The sequence below is a fragment of the Meleagris gallopavo genome, chromosome 10, assembly GCF_000146605.3.
Source record: "Meleagris gallopavo isolate NT-WF06-2002-E0010 breed Aviagen turkey brand Nicholas breeding stock chromosome 10, Turkey_5.1, whole genome shotgun sequence".
Lineage (NCBI taxonomy): Eukaryota > Metazoa > Chordata > Aves > Galliformes > Phasianidae > Meleagris > Meleagris gallopavo.
This window is the reverse complement of record NC_015020.2, coordinates 15,664,181-15,682,052: the sequence shown is the minus strand read 5'-3', so window position 1 is coordinate 15,682,052 and position 17,872 is coordinate 15,664,181. Positions and strand designations below refer to the sequence as shown.

The window sequence follows — 17,872 nt, the reverse complement described above, 5'->3', positions numbered from 1 at the left end:
GTGACGACGTGGCCGCGGAGCTCCGCGGGCGGGGAGAACCGGGGGAGGGCGGAACAGAAGCATCGAATGGGCTGGGTTGAAAGGGACCCCGAGGAGCATCGAGTTCCAGCCCCTTCGCAGCGGGTCAGCGTGTATGAGTTGTATGAACGTCTTCACAGCGCAGTCCTAGCTTAGTGAATTAGTCCCATCGCTCCTTAGACAAAATTATTCTCTTTGATTGCATATGTAGTATATACTATGCTGCAAGGAAAACAGGAGCTCAAAAATATGCATCAATGAAGAGAAAAGAATTGCTGTTTTTTTTTCAATTTCACAGCACTGTTAGGTGCTACAGCTGCAGTATCCTTAGTGATGCACAGCATTAGGTTTGACCAAGCGAACAGAAGCCACCATCTAACTCCACTTCAGCCTATGCTGCTGGTTCTGTAGCGGTCTCTACTCCCAAAACTGTTAGACAGATAGAGGTAGTAACACACAGTGGTGCTCATCTTCACAGTTAAGCAAAAGCAGGTCTGAAAAGTCTCTTGCAGTTCTAATCGCCCATGGCTCAAAGCAAACAGTCCACACAAAACTGAACGTGTCAGAATGTGATTTACCACTCACATAAAAAATTTGACTGATCCTTAACTCTTTTAAGTGTAAATGCACCTTTTTCCCTACAGAGGACAAATACAACCTTGTGGGTAAAATAAGCTCTGAGAGACGGCTCTTGTTAGAATACGCTGCATCCTTTTAAAAGGTGATATCCGTGATAAGCATACTGAACATCCAGGGCCCAGAAAAGCTTCAGAAGATACAACTCCAATAGCCCATGCTGATATATACTGTAGAAATTAGAAAGGAAAAATAAAAGGGTGAATCTATTAAAAGCTTGCCAGTGTTCTCACAAGCACAGTTTCAAAATCTTTGCAATATTTAGTCCTATTTTTTCTCCACTTTCTTTCATGTCACGGCACAAGCTTCTGGTAGAGAAGTAAAACCCCCTGTGACAATGTTAAAGTCGCCCAGGCAAAGATGGAAGAGATGACATTACAAGTCTTGTACTTTTTGTGTTACTGTTAATTTGGTAACACTCAGATGATAAGTGATGCTGAAGTATCAGACTTTCATTAATTTGACAAACATGCCTTTATCTGAAGTGTTTTGTCTATACGCTGAGAGGGCTGTTAAGTCTCTTCAGCAGCTCACTAAGTAATCACTTGGTGAGGAGAGAGAAACGGACAAAGCATTCTGTGATGAAGAATGCTCATGCTCTTAAAACACAACCCAAGAAAATGAAGGAGGAGGAACGAGGAGGAACGCCAGGAAGAGGAGGATGTGAGCCTAGCGAGCCTTCCAGAAAGAAGAAATGGAATGAAGATGTATGAAATGTAAATGGAATTCCATTTTTAGCACGTGCTCAGTGATGTATGAGCTCAGAACTGAACTCACTGCATGAAAAACAGGAATGGCTGGAAATCAGCTGCGCTACCAAAGGGAAAATCTCAGCAGAGATTTGCACACCATCAGCACACGATCGCTCAGCAGATTTACATCAGAAAGAATACATCTCCTTTCAGCAACTTGCATCCATTTTCTCATCCTAGCAGTATGTAGCAAATTTATCAACTTGGGTGCCAAAATCACTTAAAACAACAGGAAGAAATGGGAAGACTAAGATCGAACGAGGTGCCTAAGATCCAGATATAGAAGAATGCTCAAAGGCTGAAAGTGTATTTCAGCATTTCAAATTAAAGAGGCATGATTTAAAGCAAACAAAGAAAGAAAGAAAAAAAATACCAATAAAGATAATGCATCTTGGTTGGAAAACTACAATCTAGATTTTGACCCTTATGTACTCAGTCTAAAAATCTCACGGTTACACATTACTGTAATCTCTGGTTCAAATTGGCTGGAATCAGATCCACAGTAAGCTGTTGGATTTTTTATTTTTATTTTTTGGTCGTAGATTAAAATTATTTTATACAATTATTTTAAAAGATATGCATAATTCTTTATAAACATATTCAGTACTAAGGATTTCTAATTTTACTTGATGAAGAATTAATGTTAACATTAGGGTTTTTCTCTTTGTCAGATGTTACCTAGCAAAATGTCAAATAAATCCACCTGGCTGTTTCATATTTAACTGTATCTACATTTCTCCATCCTTCGATACTGATCTTGACAGTTTCAGAACAGGAACTCTCTGAAATGTTTTATGTTGACTTGTTGCCATTCTACGATTCTGTGTTGCTCTGGATATTGTACCCAGCGTAAAGCTGTCAACCTCACTTTTCCTCAGAAAGCAAAGTTGAGAATTGACTTTACCCTTTATAGAAATGTTATTTATTCAGTAACATTTTTTTTTGTTGTTGTTGTTGTTGATTTTTTTTCTTGTGGATGATAGAGATCTCAAACAAAGGTCATTGTTTCAGACCATGTGAAGTTCAACTGCAAAATCCATCTGCAAAACCCACAGCAGAATGCATTTGTATTAGTGTAAAGCACGTTTACGTTTAGTAACATCATCCATTATCTCCACAAGAGTTCCTGCTAGAATCCAGACTCTAAATGAAGCGTTAGGTCCCTCATCTGTCTCTGTCATAGGCCATAATGCCATCTTTTATCACAGTAATTTTGAATTACATCATTATACATTTTAATACAGGGAGTTGGAAATTCATATTGTGCTTGTATAACTATTAAAAGATAACGCCCAGGAAATGTAAAAGCGATCAGAGCACTCCAAAGCTGTAGGATATATGTCCCCATGCAGCTCTCCAGTGGGAAGTGTATCCTCACTTCCAGGCTTTGGCAGCAATCGACAGCCGAGTGGCTGCTTAGCAGGCAGAAGCACTTCTATTAAGATGAGCAAAAGGGCAGCAGTGGCAGCTAACCTGCATGGAAATGAGCAAGATGAAAATTTTGCATGCTTTCTAGGTCTTTACAGGACCAGTTGTTATCTGATACGCTTCTCAAATTAAGAGATCCCTTTCTCTGTTGGAAATATCTCAGAGAAGGCTGGCAATAAATTAACATCTTATTCCTAAAGCAACAAGAAGGAAAAAAAGTATTATTTCTAAACTTTCTAAATGAAAATCAGTGAAGAATCAGAATCCCAATTTAAAAATATCCCTGCATCACTGTGTACAGTCATTTTGTAAGACACATATCAGAAGAAACAAGGAAATGACCCTCCAATATATTAATTATCTGGTATGCAAGGGAAATCTAGCAGCTTACCATACGATTTTGCTCAAAACCAGATAAAGGAGACCCTGGAGAATCACCAATGAGCTCTGAATTTTGGTCAACATCACAGATGCAAAATTAATTTACACACTGTGAATTCCAGCTACTAAAGCCCTCCTGTTCTGTTTTTAGGATGCTTAGCTTATTACCTATAGCACACACAGAACTCTGGGACAGTTCAGCACCTATTATTACTTTTATTAATATTAACTTGTGTGCATAAAACAATATATAACGTGTGTAATATAAATGCAATCTCGGTGGAAAAACACTTCAAGCTGTGCCTTGTGAAGCTGTTATTAGAGATGAGTATGCCTTTCTGAGTGTGCCTAATGAAGTCGCTTTCCATTATATTAATTTTATATGCTATAGTACAATGCAAAACAACAACAACAACAAAAAAAACAAATCTTTTTGTGGAACATCTATCAATGTTTTGGAAGGGCTTTGATGCCTTTTTAGGCCATGATTTTTGCCAACTGCATAAATTCTGAGCACATTTTTCATTTGTAAATTGTGCTTTCAGTGTCATGAAAATGACACATACTGATTCACCTGAAATAACAGAAAGGAACATCACACAACAACAACAACAACAACAAGTAGGAAGAAATGTTTATTTCTGAATTCTTGCACTGCTTGACAAAATAAAATTGTAATTCATGTATGAAAACAGAAAGTTCAGTAACAACATCTTCAAGCAGTTTAGTATTTATCACTCGATGGAGAAAATTCGGTGTGATTTTGCAAAGAATCTCTGACGTTATCTGATAAGCAGCTTTATCTGCTTTTGGGTTCAGGTTATTCAGTCAAATCCCATAAGTGAACACAAGCAACAGACTTAAACCCATGCATCAGCACTCTAAAGCAAACGATTCTCTTTTACAGACAACGTGGTGCCCAGCAGAGATGCGCTCAGACCGGGAAAATCTGAAATAGTTAAAATTCAGTTCTATTCAGAAATTATCTTTCAGTTTATCACTGTACAAATTGAATTATTTACCCATAAATTACAATATTAAAAATAATTAAAGCCCAACATGATACAGAACACATGATATTATACATATTTGTAATTGATACTATACTGTACTCTGTTGTGCACTTCATTTGGCAAATTTACTATCAGCACAGGGCTTCCCAGCTGTTTCTTTTTCTGCCTTTATGAAATATTTCTCCCTCCATTCACTTTTCTGTGTCCCATCCATCTTTTCCTCCCTTCAATAGTTTAATCCCTACCTTCACGAGTGAAGCAGGACTGTGTTTCTCATTAGGAGGAGTCTATTTTAACTTTGTTTTTGTTCCAGTCCTGAAACGCCTTCTGAAATTTCTAAAGAAGAAACAAACTTGAAGAGATTAAAACAGAGGGAAATGAGCAGCAATGGGCTCCTTTTCAAAGAAAAAGTCGCTGGCATCCTCATTTCTGTCCATAAGCATTTTAAAAAAAGGTACTGGGTGCCGTTTCTTCTGCGGCCTTCAGGAAAAGTTCTCCTGTTGGGGTGGAGTGGATGAAAAGGCTCTAACCAGTTTTTCTTTTCAATGAAAGATCATTTTATAGCCAAAAACAATTTAGAAGTGAATTAGGGGAAGCAGTTCTACTACTGCTTTAAGCTTTCTTGTATTCTACCCTCTTGTTTTCAGAATCTCTTTAGAAAAGAAGTAAATGGTTTCATCACCGCTTGGGAAAATGCTGAGATGAAGCAAGCATTTCCATCCATGGAAAACTCACAATCCCTCCAAAACGTCCCTAGTGTGTTACTTTAGGTCAGCCATGTACCTACTGCTTAGGTTCCTCATCTGGAAGTTTTACCTCATCCGTTTAAAGTCACCAAAATTCTTGGTTCCAGCAAGGACGTAATAACTAACCATGGGCAGTAGTATAGGACTGCTAAGTAGTCTTTGGAAGAAAAAGTACCTTGCTTAGAGATGTTCTGGTGGTTTATTTGTAAGAAATCCAACAAATAAAAAAAAAAACTTTATCAGCTTGGTTCTTAAAAATCGCCTTTTAATTATTTTTTTTCCTTATACTTTTAAAAGCAGCGATGAACTTGCTAAAGCTAAACAAGAATATAAAAACTGTGAATTAAGTGGGTGGACAAAAACTACAGCCAGTCCACCTTAAAGAGCCAAGAGTCCTGACCTATATTTAATCTTTTACACAGAACAAGTCAGATCTTCAGCTTGCTGCCATGAGTAATGCACACATCCTCCAATTCTTTATATGGGAAGATGGATTTCTTTTCAGGGATTATTCCAGTGTGTAAACCTGGTGAATTCAACTACACAGCAATTAAATCAAAGCTTTATGCGAAACTTTCTTTAACCAGTGCATTGGGTCAACCTTTCCACGTTAGAACTACACCAATAAAGTTCTCATCTTGGTACATTCCTGACTTATTTTTATAGTTCAGTTTAAAAGTTCAAGCCATTCAACCAAAGCTGTGACAACAGGAATAACCAGCCTGAGGGTAATGGAATACATATACAGGGGATTTATTTCTTCCACTGACCTCAGTAACACTGAATGACTTCAAGCTTTAATGGGGACAGCCTAAGTCAAAGACAGGTCTAAGTCAAATGCTGGATAATAACAAATAATAACAAGAAGAAGAAAAACGTTTCGGTGAGGAAAAACTATGTATTCTTTTTGAATGCAAACATAATAATAATAAAAAATAATACTCTGCGGCACAGGACCCAAAGAGACCTTTTCCTCACAGCTTCACACAGCAGCTCTCTCTTCAGCTCTGGACATATCTGCCTGTGTAACTCAGAAACCATTCTCTTTTTTTTCTTTTCCTGTAAGTTCAAGGATACAATATCCCTTTTCTTGGCAACTTTAGCTTTGGATCTGCGTGCACAGATTTTTCTCCGAGGAAATGAATACCCCTACAGCGAGTCAGAAGAAAACCCAAGTCCCTCTTTGGAGTCCAAATCCAGAAGCATTAGATGCCGGGATTCTGCTGATCAGCGCGAAACAACTTATTTGTCTCCATCTCACGGTTCTCCCGGCAGAGCTTTTTTACCGCACGTTTAGCATCAGTCTGCAACCTCCCGTCGTTCCGGCAGAGGGCGATACGATTAAGCCATTTCTGAAAGGTTCTCCAAGGCAATTGCCGCAGCCGGCTTCTACAGAGCTCCTCAGGTTTTGTTGTTGCTCCGGGTTTGTGTTCTAACGCCAAATGTTTCGAATTAAATCTTGTTTTGATCCCCAAAAAGCTCATACTGCTTATTTCTTTTCTTATCCCACAAACACACGGGCACGTTCTCAATGCCTGAAAATATCTCTGTGGAAAATCAAGATACAACCCTCCTTGACACCATATTTTTTCTCTGATCCTCAGCCATCCATTTGAATGTAAATGTTACACTGTGCCTCACATCCCTAAGAAACCTTTACATTAGTATGTAGTTTTAAAAGTCTCAGAGGTATTGCTTGAAACAGACTTATGGCAGTTCGAAGGAAATCAATTGAGAGCACATGATAAATGCTCTTTAATTCTTTCTATGGCTTTGCTATTCACACGCCCATCTGTGCAGGTAGATACTCACATGCATGTGAAATGAAAACTCACTTTCAAAGTGTAATAATGGGAAACCTGCACTGAGATCGTTCATAGGAAAGCATTATTTTACAGTATGCAAGCTTATGGATCATAAGAGATCATGAAACATTTGTGAAGATTATCGCAACAAAAAGGCTCTGTGGTTTTATTTATTGAAGTCTAGACACATTTAGAAAGCTATGAGTTCTTAGAAAGATAACCAAATCTCTAAGACAAGAACAGAGCAGCCACCAGGCTGAGTCCCTTGTGCTGCTGCCAAAGCCATGCGCTGATGCTTCAGAAAGGACCGTGTTAATTACTAAGAAAAAATTCCAGCGGCTGCTGAACCTAAAGCACAGATCTGTTCTCCAAATTTTTCAAGCTGAACCTCATCTACTTGTCAGCATCAGATTAGAAAATAATTATATTTAAGCCCAGCAAATGCTTCACAAGCTGAAAACCGAAGCCATAAAATAGATTGTTCCATCACATAAGTCAGTGCCGCTTGGAACGAACAGCCTCTACTAAGCACACTGCAGCTGCTGAGGGCTTGTAATTCCGTCAAAAGATAATTATTCTTGAGTGAGATTGAACTGTGTTACAGAGAAGTTTCAATATTTATGGTGTAAATGAGTAACAGCTCATTAATATTAATGTTCACCCTCCATCCCTAGGATAACTCTCTGTATGCAGTGTTCTGCTTGCTGCTTGGTTCCAATGGCCAGGCCAGCACACATAACTGAGCGTGGATTGGCAAGGGGAAATTAAATGTCTCAGTGGAGGACAGGTTAAACTCTGTATGGGCAAATTCACAATTTCCATGGCTCACCAAACTGTTTGACAGTCACTGGCTCCTGTCAAACAGACACCCACAGCAGGAACCAAAGCAGAAAACTGACACACACAGGATGTGCAGAGGAACTCCAGCTGACAGGCGATGGCCAGCTCTGGTGCTCTGCTTCATTGGAGCAAACCGTGGCCTCATGGCTACTGAACAGGAGAGGAGTGAGCTTCCTGCATCCCATAACAGGCACTTCACATTGGTTTGAGGTGTCTTAAAACACCACTGCAGCTGCCAAGATCTCCTTGCCATGTAGTTTTACCACTTTCAAGTTCAGTCGGATTTAAGACAGGTTTGGTGCCACTGCATTGGACTTGGTTTGAAAAATGGCCTTTTGTTTGTTAGTTTCTAGTCTAAAAGTTATAAAAATATATCATGCCCCTCATATGAAACTACCTGTAAATTAAAACCAAAGGAAACTCAGTAAGCCCATCCCTACCACCTGCACCACTGTTTGCAGTCAGAGCTCCAACAGGAAGGGAAAACAGTTCCCCCGCTAAACCAATATTTAACTAACAATCTGACTCCCAGGGACATGCAAACATCCCACCACTGACTCACTACAGAGCTCCGCTCTCGGTTATCAGGCTGGGATTGCACCAAACACTGCTGCAGATTATTGTTAGCGGATTTTTTATTAACTGCCAGCTACATCACAAGCCAACAGTATGGCCACGGCTTACCTGGAATGCCCCCGCCGCCTCCCCTCCCTACCATGTAGAGGAGTGGAGGTCTCAGCATGTCCCCACTGACCCAGGCAAGGACAGTCGGCATTGCCTTCCCTGCACCTTGGCTGTCCCGCCCCATCAGCCCATTATCAGCACACGCTCAGCCTTATTGCCACCGTAATGATGTCCAGGCACTGGGCTGTAGCCAGGCTGCCCCCTCAACCACAGCACGAACCACATGGACAACCCCATGCACTGCCTCAGGGAGCTGGATTTCAATGCAAAACTCAGACAAGTTCAGTGCATGCTACAGAGTAGCACCCTGGTTTGCAAGTTGGAAGACAGTGGGATTTCAGCTGGGTTTTCCTGATGGTAAGAGAAAGGAGGCAGCAAAGAAGGAGGCAGCAGATCAATGCCACGAAGAAAACAGAGCAGAGGCACTTCCCTCCTAATCTCCAGCGCCAGATATGTGAATTTACACATTTTGTTGTGATTTTCTATCCTCTCCAGGGTAACCCCAGACGTTCCAATACCCAGAGGGACTGCTTTGCACCACCTTACAGCAGGCTGCTCCAAGGCTGATCTGACCTGGCCGATGTTGTGGCAAAGCACATGGCTCTGAAAGAGTCAAGCAAAATGAAAGCAGTTAACTCGTTGCCTCAGATGGCATTTTAAAACCAATGCCATGGTATGTAGTTACTATCAAAAGTAATACCAGAAGTCCTCCCCTGATCTTCAATAACCATTCTTCAAGTGTTTCTAGCTCCAGTTTTTGAAGAAGACTTCTGATTTCAAAAGATATTTCCACTGTTAAAACACCCCAACCCTTGGGATGGGGAGGAAGTTGAAAGGGTTAAGATCTGGCAGCAGAAAGACCAGCTGTACCTCTGACTTATCAGATTTATAGATTTATACTGTAAGCCCCCCGAATATCTGCTGTTGGGAACGTTTCTCTCTATATTTAGAACATCAGAACAGCTGCAGCTATGCTCCTTGCCTGTGCATTAATAAAAATCCATACACATTGTGCATGTGGGAAAAACAAGAGTTCTGAAGACCTGAAGTTTCTGTCTGGGGATGAGGGCCCCCGGAAGCTTAAGACAACCCCAGATCCATGCAGAGGATTCCGCTCTTCATCCCACACAACTCATACCCATCCCCTGCTCACTCCTGTGGGCTCCAGCCAGCCTGGGGCGCTGCAGATGGGTGGAGAAGCAGCCCAGCCCATTCTCCTGTTGCAGCCCCTTACAATGTGAAGTTTTTCCCAGCTGGAAACAGCATGCAGACAGTCCTGTTTAAACAAAGTCTGTGAACTGGCTAGGCCATTCCTGAACCCAGGTGTATTACGCCCTGAATACCTGGCAACACACACCTATAGACACATTTCTTCTGTCCCTTGTGAAACCTTAGTTTCAGTAATATAGGATTATCTCACAAATGAAAACTCTTGGTTGCTACCCAGGCCAGCAGGAGCATTTCTCTGGTCAAAACCGGGATGCAAAGTATGTTCTACAAGTGGCCATAACTAGAATAACAGCAAATGTTTCATTTGAATACTACCCATACTGAAGTGATTCTGCTTTATTTTACTGTAATTAAATACAGTCATATTAATAACGTCTATCAGGTCGTTCGTTTCCTGTTGTAAGATTAAAATATTAAAATTTGACAGTGCAGCACATCGCTGCACCAACTTACAGCTTTCTGTAGAAAAAGCATCCGCTTATTCAACTGTGCTCATTGTCATTGCCAAGATTACTATAAAAGATGAAAGCTTAAGGTAATGCTTACCGAGCAACTTTAACACCCCCACCTATTAATAATGCTAGCAAATTTTCACACCCAGTGTTCAACACATCTTCCCAGAAGTTAAGTGCCTATATGGAAGGAACTCATGCGTGCAGCCAGTGCAGACAAATGGCACAACCTTGCACGGCTTTAAAGAACACTAACTGGGCTCAGTCAAATTCTGTTCTTCATCAAATTTTATTTAGAATTAAAATTTATTGTTCAAAATGTATGCCCATTCTGTACGTATAAAAGTTTAAAAAAAATACATTGATTTATTGATAAGTGTTTCCGGTTAAATTTACATTTTCATACATTATCGTTATATTGCAATAACTGTTATGAATCCTTTAACACTTAGAAAAAATAAATTAACGGGAATGATCAAACCATTTGAGACCATGCTAAAATAGTTCTTAAAAAAAGAGGGATGAAGTTTGTCCTAGTATTTAATTCCTTGCTCCTGTAAATAAATAACTTCATAAGCAGTACAAGGAAGCAGCGGTTAGAGCAAAGCACTTACCCACAGTACCCAGGGCCATGGCAGGGTGCCAGTACCGTCCAGATGAACAAGGAGAGTTAAGCTCTGTCCTTTCGGCTGACACAGCCCCGGTGCTGGGTGTCTCAGAGCTGAACCACAATCCCACCCTGCTCCCCATAACACCCCACCCACCGGCCCCACTGGAGGAGATCACTTTACCCGAAAGAGTCAAAAACCTGACTGCCTTTGTGCAGAACTTGAGATTACATCTCCAGAGCCAGAGGGGTTCAGGCACTCCTAGTGGCAGCCAGAACATGCAGCTCAACTAATGCAAATGGAGCTCTGCAGCAAAAAGAAGCATCAAAACAGCCAGGACCAAGTCCAAGCTTACCAGGACAAACCAGAAGTCTTCAAAACAGCCGTGGATGTCCCTGTTCATTGCAGGGGAGCTGGACTAGATAACCTGTAAAGGCCCCTTCCAACTCTAAGGATTCTGTGATTGTGTGAAAATATGAAGTGAGCACCTCAGGACCCTCCTTTACATGAAAAAACAGAAAAATCTGAAGAATAAAACTACAGAACAGAGTCTTCATCTCCTTCCTGCACACACTGATCACCCTGAAGGGCAGCAGCACAGTTCACTGCTAGAGATCCTGGAAAGTCCTCACAACTACTGTGAGAGGTTGGGGGAGACTTGAAGGGAACACATGTGAACCAGTGTCTGGCAACACAAAGGCTGTTAAGTTAACCATCCACGCTGCCTTCTTGCTGGATGTGTTTCTCTGCACAAATCCAGCGCTGTGCTACACACAAAGCAGCTTCGTCTTGACATCACCCTCTTCAAACGGGATGTTTCAGAACTCCGGGACCTCTCAAGATGGACAGAGACATGCATGTTTGTACATAGATATATACAACAAGGTTAGAAAAATATTTAATTTTTGCTTGCTTAAATAATTATTGAAAAGTGTTAATACATGAATACATTAATATTTGTACAATTAAAACTTTATATATAAATATTTATATTATTATATATATATATATGTATAAAGCACTTTTCATAGCAGCCATTGCATATATAGCAAAATGAGTTTGTCTGCAGTTGATGCTGCAAAGCTCAGGCCAAGCAGCGTCAGCCCCCTTCTGAGAGGAACTTCTGTACCAGAGCTGAGTTTCAGGAGGAAGAGCCGTGCTGTTACAAACAGCGTTTGGTGTCTACCCTGCTGTCAGATGCCACCCACCAAAGGGCACAGCGTTTTTAGGGAGAAATGTCACTACGTGGAGTCACTTTGTGATCTCTCAGCTTCTGCCTTAAACACCAGAATCAGGTTAACATGCTCTTCCACAAGGAATGCACAAACATGAGGGAATGCCGTTAAGTGGGTTCACACTGCAGGCCACAGCCTTGCTGCAGCACGCAGCAGGAGGCACCGCGCAGGACTGGGCTCAGCAGCTCATGTTCAGCTTGTTTTTATTGAGTTCCCTTTCCAGGTTTCCTATCAGAGTATCGATACTTTCCTGTAGGTCCTTGAGGTTTGCCCTGTGGCTCCCCGCTGAGTCTATCGCCTGCATTGTCAGATAGCTCTGGAATGCATGTTCCCCGGGGAGGGGCTGTGGGTGCTTCATCAGGCCATCGGCATCATCGACTCTGCTGCTGTCGTCCCCACTCTCCGAATCCTCTGAAGGGACATCGTCATAGTCTGCCTGGCCCAGGCAGTCCCTGGGGCTGCAGAAGTAGCCTTCCCCACAGCCGCTCCAATCACCCGCGTAGCGGTTGCTGGAAGGGCTGTCCAGGCCGGCCGGCCTTGGCCGCAGCATCCCGCATGCGTCAGCGCTGCTCAGGTTCAGCATCTGCGGTCTCTGCCGCCGTGGCCTCAGGTAACGCAGGGACAACAAGTGCTCGGGAGCCGTGCTGGGATGTGCAGGTTCCTGGGCAGGTGAGTGGTGCACTAGAAGAAAGGAAAATTTTACACCCCGTTTGGCTGAATCCACAAGGCAACACGAAGGGTCCGTGACAGCACCCATGGGCAAATGGCATGCATGATGCGTGCAGACTCTCAGCCAACACACCGTGCTACTGCTGCCTGATCAAATACCATTAGGAAAACCGCTGTAAAAGCCTGGCATTGAAAAGTCATGCCAGATCCAAACTGCAGCAGAGAAATCCTCCCTCAGCAGAGATGCTCCCAGAGCACAGGTCACATTCAGGGCATGAGGTAACCACATCCAGCTCTGGTGCAGACAAACCAAACCGCTTGGCTGAAGGGAATAGCAGAAAGCAAGCACAGCAACAGAGGTTAAAACAACAAAAATACCACTGCAGAGAAACACTTGGAGAAGCTGAAGATGCACCAGAGCTGAATTCTCATGTTTCTCTTTTGCCCTGATGTTCCGCACTATTAATAGAAGCTCATTGGCATTAATTTCTCTATGCAGCCACAACCAGAAGCGCACTCCGACGGGCTTACAGCAGTTACCTGAGCTCATGGTTACACAGCACAAGTTACTAACAGCCACCTCCACTGCTACTGGCTTCCTATGGTAAACAGCACACAATTTTACTGGCCTGCACCTATGAAATGTCTGAGCCGTAGAATCTCTTTCTGTTTTAAACAGGCCATGCCCACCCGTAATTAGCCGCAGACTTTCTATGCACAAATGCACTGTTCAGGATCTCACTGCTCTTCCCTTGCCTCCCTACAGAGCTGCCAGTGCTCCCCCTGCCCACACTGCAGCCCCCCAGGGTGCTCCAGCCTCACTTTACATCTCACAGTAGTGCACAATAACTATCATTGCTTTTTTCCCCCTCTCTCACTTAAACAAAAGCCCTTCTGTTCAGACTCCGCTCCATTAAGATGAAGGGCCATGGGTTAACAATAACTTGCCAGCATTGCATGTTCTAGCCAAACAAGGACTTATTTGTTTTCTGTTGGAAAAACACGGAAATTGAAGTATTACACAACATGTTGATTATCAAGCTGCCCCAATCTACAGAACATAAAATGGAAGCGTCCAGACTGCAATCTCTCTTCCAGGTCCAGATGCATGGCTTACAGCTCACCAGAGTTTTCTTGCTCACAGCTCTGCACTTATATTTTACCTCTAAGTTAGCTGTGCCCTGCATGCTTCTTGCAAGTTGAGGACTTCAGCCTTCCATTCAAGGTGAGGGGGAGCTCTACTTATCCTACTCATCTCAACAGAAATACATGCTCCCATGGGCAGAGCTGCACCTACCTGCCCTTGCTTTTCTGCAGCAGCGATGTCACAAACTGCTGCCAAACATCCCGCTGGGCTTCAGTGCAGCATGTGCTGCCCAAGCAGCTTATGGTCCCCCTCTTCTAGCTACACTTTCTACCCCTCCTGAACTGCCTCATGGGTCTGAGTGAAGCTGGGAGCTTCACCCTGCTTCTCATCCAGAATAGCCATGACGCTGACCAGCAGCAGACAGACCGTGAGACACGTTCACATAGTCAGCAGGTTCCTCACACAAAACTTCAGAAGTATTCCTGGCTAAGTAAAGCAGAGACTAAGACAAACCCTGTAACAAAAATATTGTGTGGATTTCGATGCTTCTTCTGCAATCATAAAAATCTCTTTAATGAGGCATTATGTTTCTTATATGGTTTATGAACTACTAAGATGAAAGTCTGCATGTTTGCATGTCTATCCTTCACTGTGTGCTAGAGCACACACATTTATACCTCATGCCCACAAATACACAACAAATCCAGACAGCTGCTTTTTGGAATTTTTTATATTATATTATTTTTTTGTTAATTTGCCAGAAATAGATCTTTGTCAACTTTCAACCAACACTGTATTGCCTATCAGCCCCTTTGTGACCCTCCGTATTTCCTAAGTGCTCCCAGTTCTCCCACGAAAAGCAGACAGCTTCCACTTCAAGTAAAATCACATCAATTTAACAAGAAATACAATCCGACATACTATTCCTTTAGATTAACTGCAATTGTCTCAGTGCAGAAAATCAGTAGTTTTCCAAAAGCAATTACTGTGTTCTAAAAGGGAAGAATTAAGAAGCTGTTAAGATGAGCTACATCTTCCCTTAGTCTAAAGAACATAAGGGTTTACACTGTTCAGGTTTGAAAAACAGTTATGAAAACACCCAGGTTAACCAGCTGGCAATTTTCTGCACCATCAGTGAACACACTGTGAAGAATGAAGGAACCACAGCATGGAGCAATGGACGCATCTTCCATATAGCGAGGAAACTGACAACAATTTGGCCAAAGAATACCTGAATACAAAATTAAGCCCACTGGATCTAATGTTGTTTCACAGTGTTCTTGTCAAACCTAAATAAACCCCCCAATATCTTAGCCTGATCTTGCCTTAAAGCAGCAGTGCTTATTGTGGTTCAACTGCAGAAGATGAAATGCAAAGGAATTCACTGTAGGCTGAAATCTACAGGTCACTGATGTCATTGTATCTCCATTAACTGTCTCTCTGAACAGCTGGGGACATGTGAACGCTGTATAATCATTCAAGTGGTCCTTGAAAGGAAAATCTTTGCAGAAATAATTAACCTCACTTGTACTTCAGTAGTGAATCAAATTAGAATTTCACTTCCATTACTGGGAACTGACCCCAATTCGTGGAAAAGCATTTGAGCTCTTAAGTTTAGAAACATGAGATAAAAGGTACTTGCACACAACATTTTTCCTTATGCAAAGCTCTGGAGAAACAACAAGAAGTTGTGTGGCCCCTACTACAAGGAACAGCTCTGCCAAATTACAAATGTAGAAATAAAGTAAACCACTGAGTCTCTTGGAGACCAAACAACTCATGAATCCCACATACTCGATCCTGAATGGTTGAAGCAAGAAAGCAGGAAAACAACAAGAACTAGAAACTAACTAAAGTTCAGATATGGGAACATTACTTCCATTGGGTCTGCTTTCTCTGATATCTTTACTTACATAATGCACTTTTCACTGAATTGCTGCCATTTGGTAAAGAAGTAATTAGAAAAATAAACTTTACATTAAGCAGTGGTTTAATACAAAGCGTAACTACGTGATTGCATGATTTCTTTACTTTAATAGGTGATGCCACAGTACCTCATATTTTAAAGATCCCGATTCTGCTCAGTTATCCTGTGAATTAAGCTGCACTGTCACACTAAAAACATACAGCAACAGTTTGACAGTTCCCCCTGATTAGATCAGTGAAACAGTACCTGGCCACAGCTGCAGTAAATAGTGAAGAACTTCTATGTGTTTTTTGAAGTCCAAGGCACTAGCGAGCTCCTCTGAGTCTGTGAAGACTCTGTTGTTGTGGTTGGTGGTCTCCTGCCTCTGGCTCAGTAACACAGGCCCAAAGCACACAGCTAAGTTCTGGCATGTCATCTTATTTACTTCGTGGTAAGAAGCCACCAGTTTCAGGTGATCCAACAGCATCTTCAGGGTAGCCTGCAGAACAAAACGCTCATTGCGCAACACAATACTGCAGCACTGTCACCTTAACATCACTGCTCTAGAGGGATAACACCAAGGCTAATAGCTCAAGCTTTTCTATCAACACCCAGCAGTGGAACGCCTAAATGCTGAATAAGAGCTGTGTTAGACTGTCACAGAGGAGACAAAGTAGGACAGAGTTTCTGGTAGAATTCATCTCGTTTCTTACCTCTGATCTCAGTTCTACATGAAGGAGTTTTCTAGCAGCGGAGAGGAGATATCAAAGAAGGGAGAGATTGCAGAAGCAGTACAGGCAAGCCAGATATATTAGAAGATGAAGAAACCCTTAGAAAGACTTCAGCGTCAGAACAAGCCTCCAGAAGTTTACTTAGCTTTCAACAAAAATAACCCATTGCTAGCTGTTTGGCCACCCAGTCCTGCTGTAAATGAGAACAGCTTACCTGAAATCTAAAAATAAAATAGTGCCATTTTTACTGCTTAGCTTCCAGAGACAATCTGTAAAGGTTCACTTAAATGAAAGTTATGGCCAGATACTTTCCCTCTTGAAGTATTTTCAAAGACTTGGAGCATTACAAATCCGTGTTTTCAGAAAATAGTTGTACATGTTTTGACATGTTTTAAATCCAGTGTGAAAGTACTCCTTTATTTTCTGAAGCTGGCAATTTACCATTACTTGACCCCATTAATACCACTCACCTTCTCAACATCTGGGAGGCAATCCAGAAGGGCTGCTGTGTGCTCAGAGTCACTCGGGTCATTTTCACAACCAGCAGCTGCCATCTTCAAGGGATTTTTCACCATGGCATCCACCACTGCTTCATAGAGCTGTTTGGTTATCAGTGGAGAGGGCAGCTCTCGCAGGTAATCCTTTAGGACACCTTCAGAAGACGTACAAGAACAGCTGCTGTTATCAAGCTGCATGTTCACTGTTTGGAATGGGTTGGGTTGGAAGCACTAAGGCACACAGAAATCACATATCTTCCAGGAAAATTCTTCATGCCAGTGACAAATTCAGGGGCTGGGGACAGGAGGAGGCAGTAAGGGTAGAATAACACCAGCAAGCCAAGCAGCAGCTCTCTGCACAGGACAGGCACTGGCTACAGCCAGCGGGCAGCTCTGCGCCTGCAGCTCTGCAGCACTCTCGTCCTTGCTGCCATCCCAGCACCGGGCTCTCCCAGCTGCACTATGTACAGCTGCATCTCCAGAGCTGGAAGAGAGGTGCTTTCTGCAGGACGCAACAACCCGGCAGCACTGCATCCAGCTTTTATGCCTTCACAGATGCAAACAAATGAGAAGGAACCGAGTGTCCGCATTCATGCAAGTTGATGCTAAAAGCTGGCTACGCTTCAGTGTGAGCCAATTTCAGCAACTATAAGAAGAAAAACCCAGCAGAACACTTCTGCTTGGCCCTGGAAATCACACAAACATAATGCCATGGGGCAGCGCATCCAGCACAGCCAGCACTAAAAGCTCTTATTGTCCTCTAAAAGCATAAAGAAAAAGCATTCAGACCATAAATATCTGCCCATTCAGCTAGATTACAACTTAAGTTTGTTAAGAAATGATGCATTAAAAAACCTTTTGAAAGAGGACACTAATTAACAGAGCAGTCTGTCCTCAGATAAGGCACACTTGTAAAGATAGAAGATTTTTTGGCACACGCTCCACGTAGCTCTGGAAAACCCCAAATCAATGTAAATGCTGTCATGTTCTGCTATATGATAAAGCAACAGTTCATATCAATTCTGTCTTCATAACTTAACTGCAAACTGAATCACACTGCAGAAAGCTTTTTATGAGCCTGTTTATAAAAAATACAAGGAATGGAAGCTAATGTTTCCCCTTTGCAGGCACGTTTGCAGTGGCTTCTCGCTGTG

The 17,872-nt window shown here is 42.3% G+C and overlaps 1 protein-coding gene across 1 annotated transcript in view; it reads right to left on the bottom strand.

Annotated features, from left to right (window-relative positions):
- Positions 1-3,849: 3,849 nt before the first annotated feature.
- SYDE2 (synapse defective Rho GTPase homolog 2) overlaps positions 3,850-17,872 on the bottom strand; it is a 31,515-nt gene continuing 17,492 nt past the window's right edge. Inside the window, exons 6-9 of the mRNA XM_019618395.2 lie at positions 16,692-16,873; positions 15,758-15,989; positions 9,987-12,509; positions 3,850-8,906 (exon numbers count right to left, since the gene is read on the bottom strand). Of these exons, the coding sequence (XP_019473940.1) occupies positions 12,007-12,509; positions 15,758-15,989; positions 16,692-16,873 (917 nt within the window). The 3' untranslated portion in view covers positions 3,850-8,906; positions 9,987-12,006. The remainder of the gene's footprint in view (positions 8,907-9,986; positions 12,510-15,757; positions 15,990-16,691; positions 16,874-17,872) is intronic.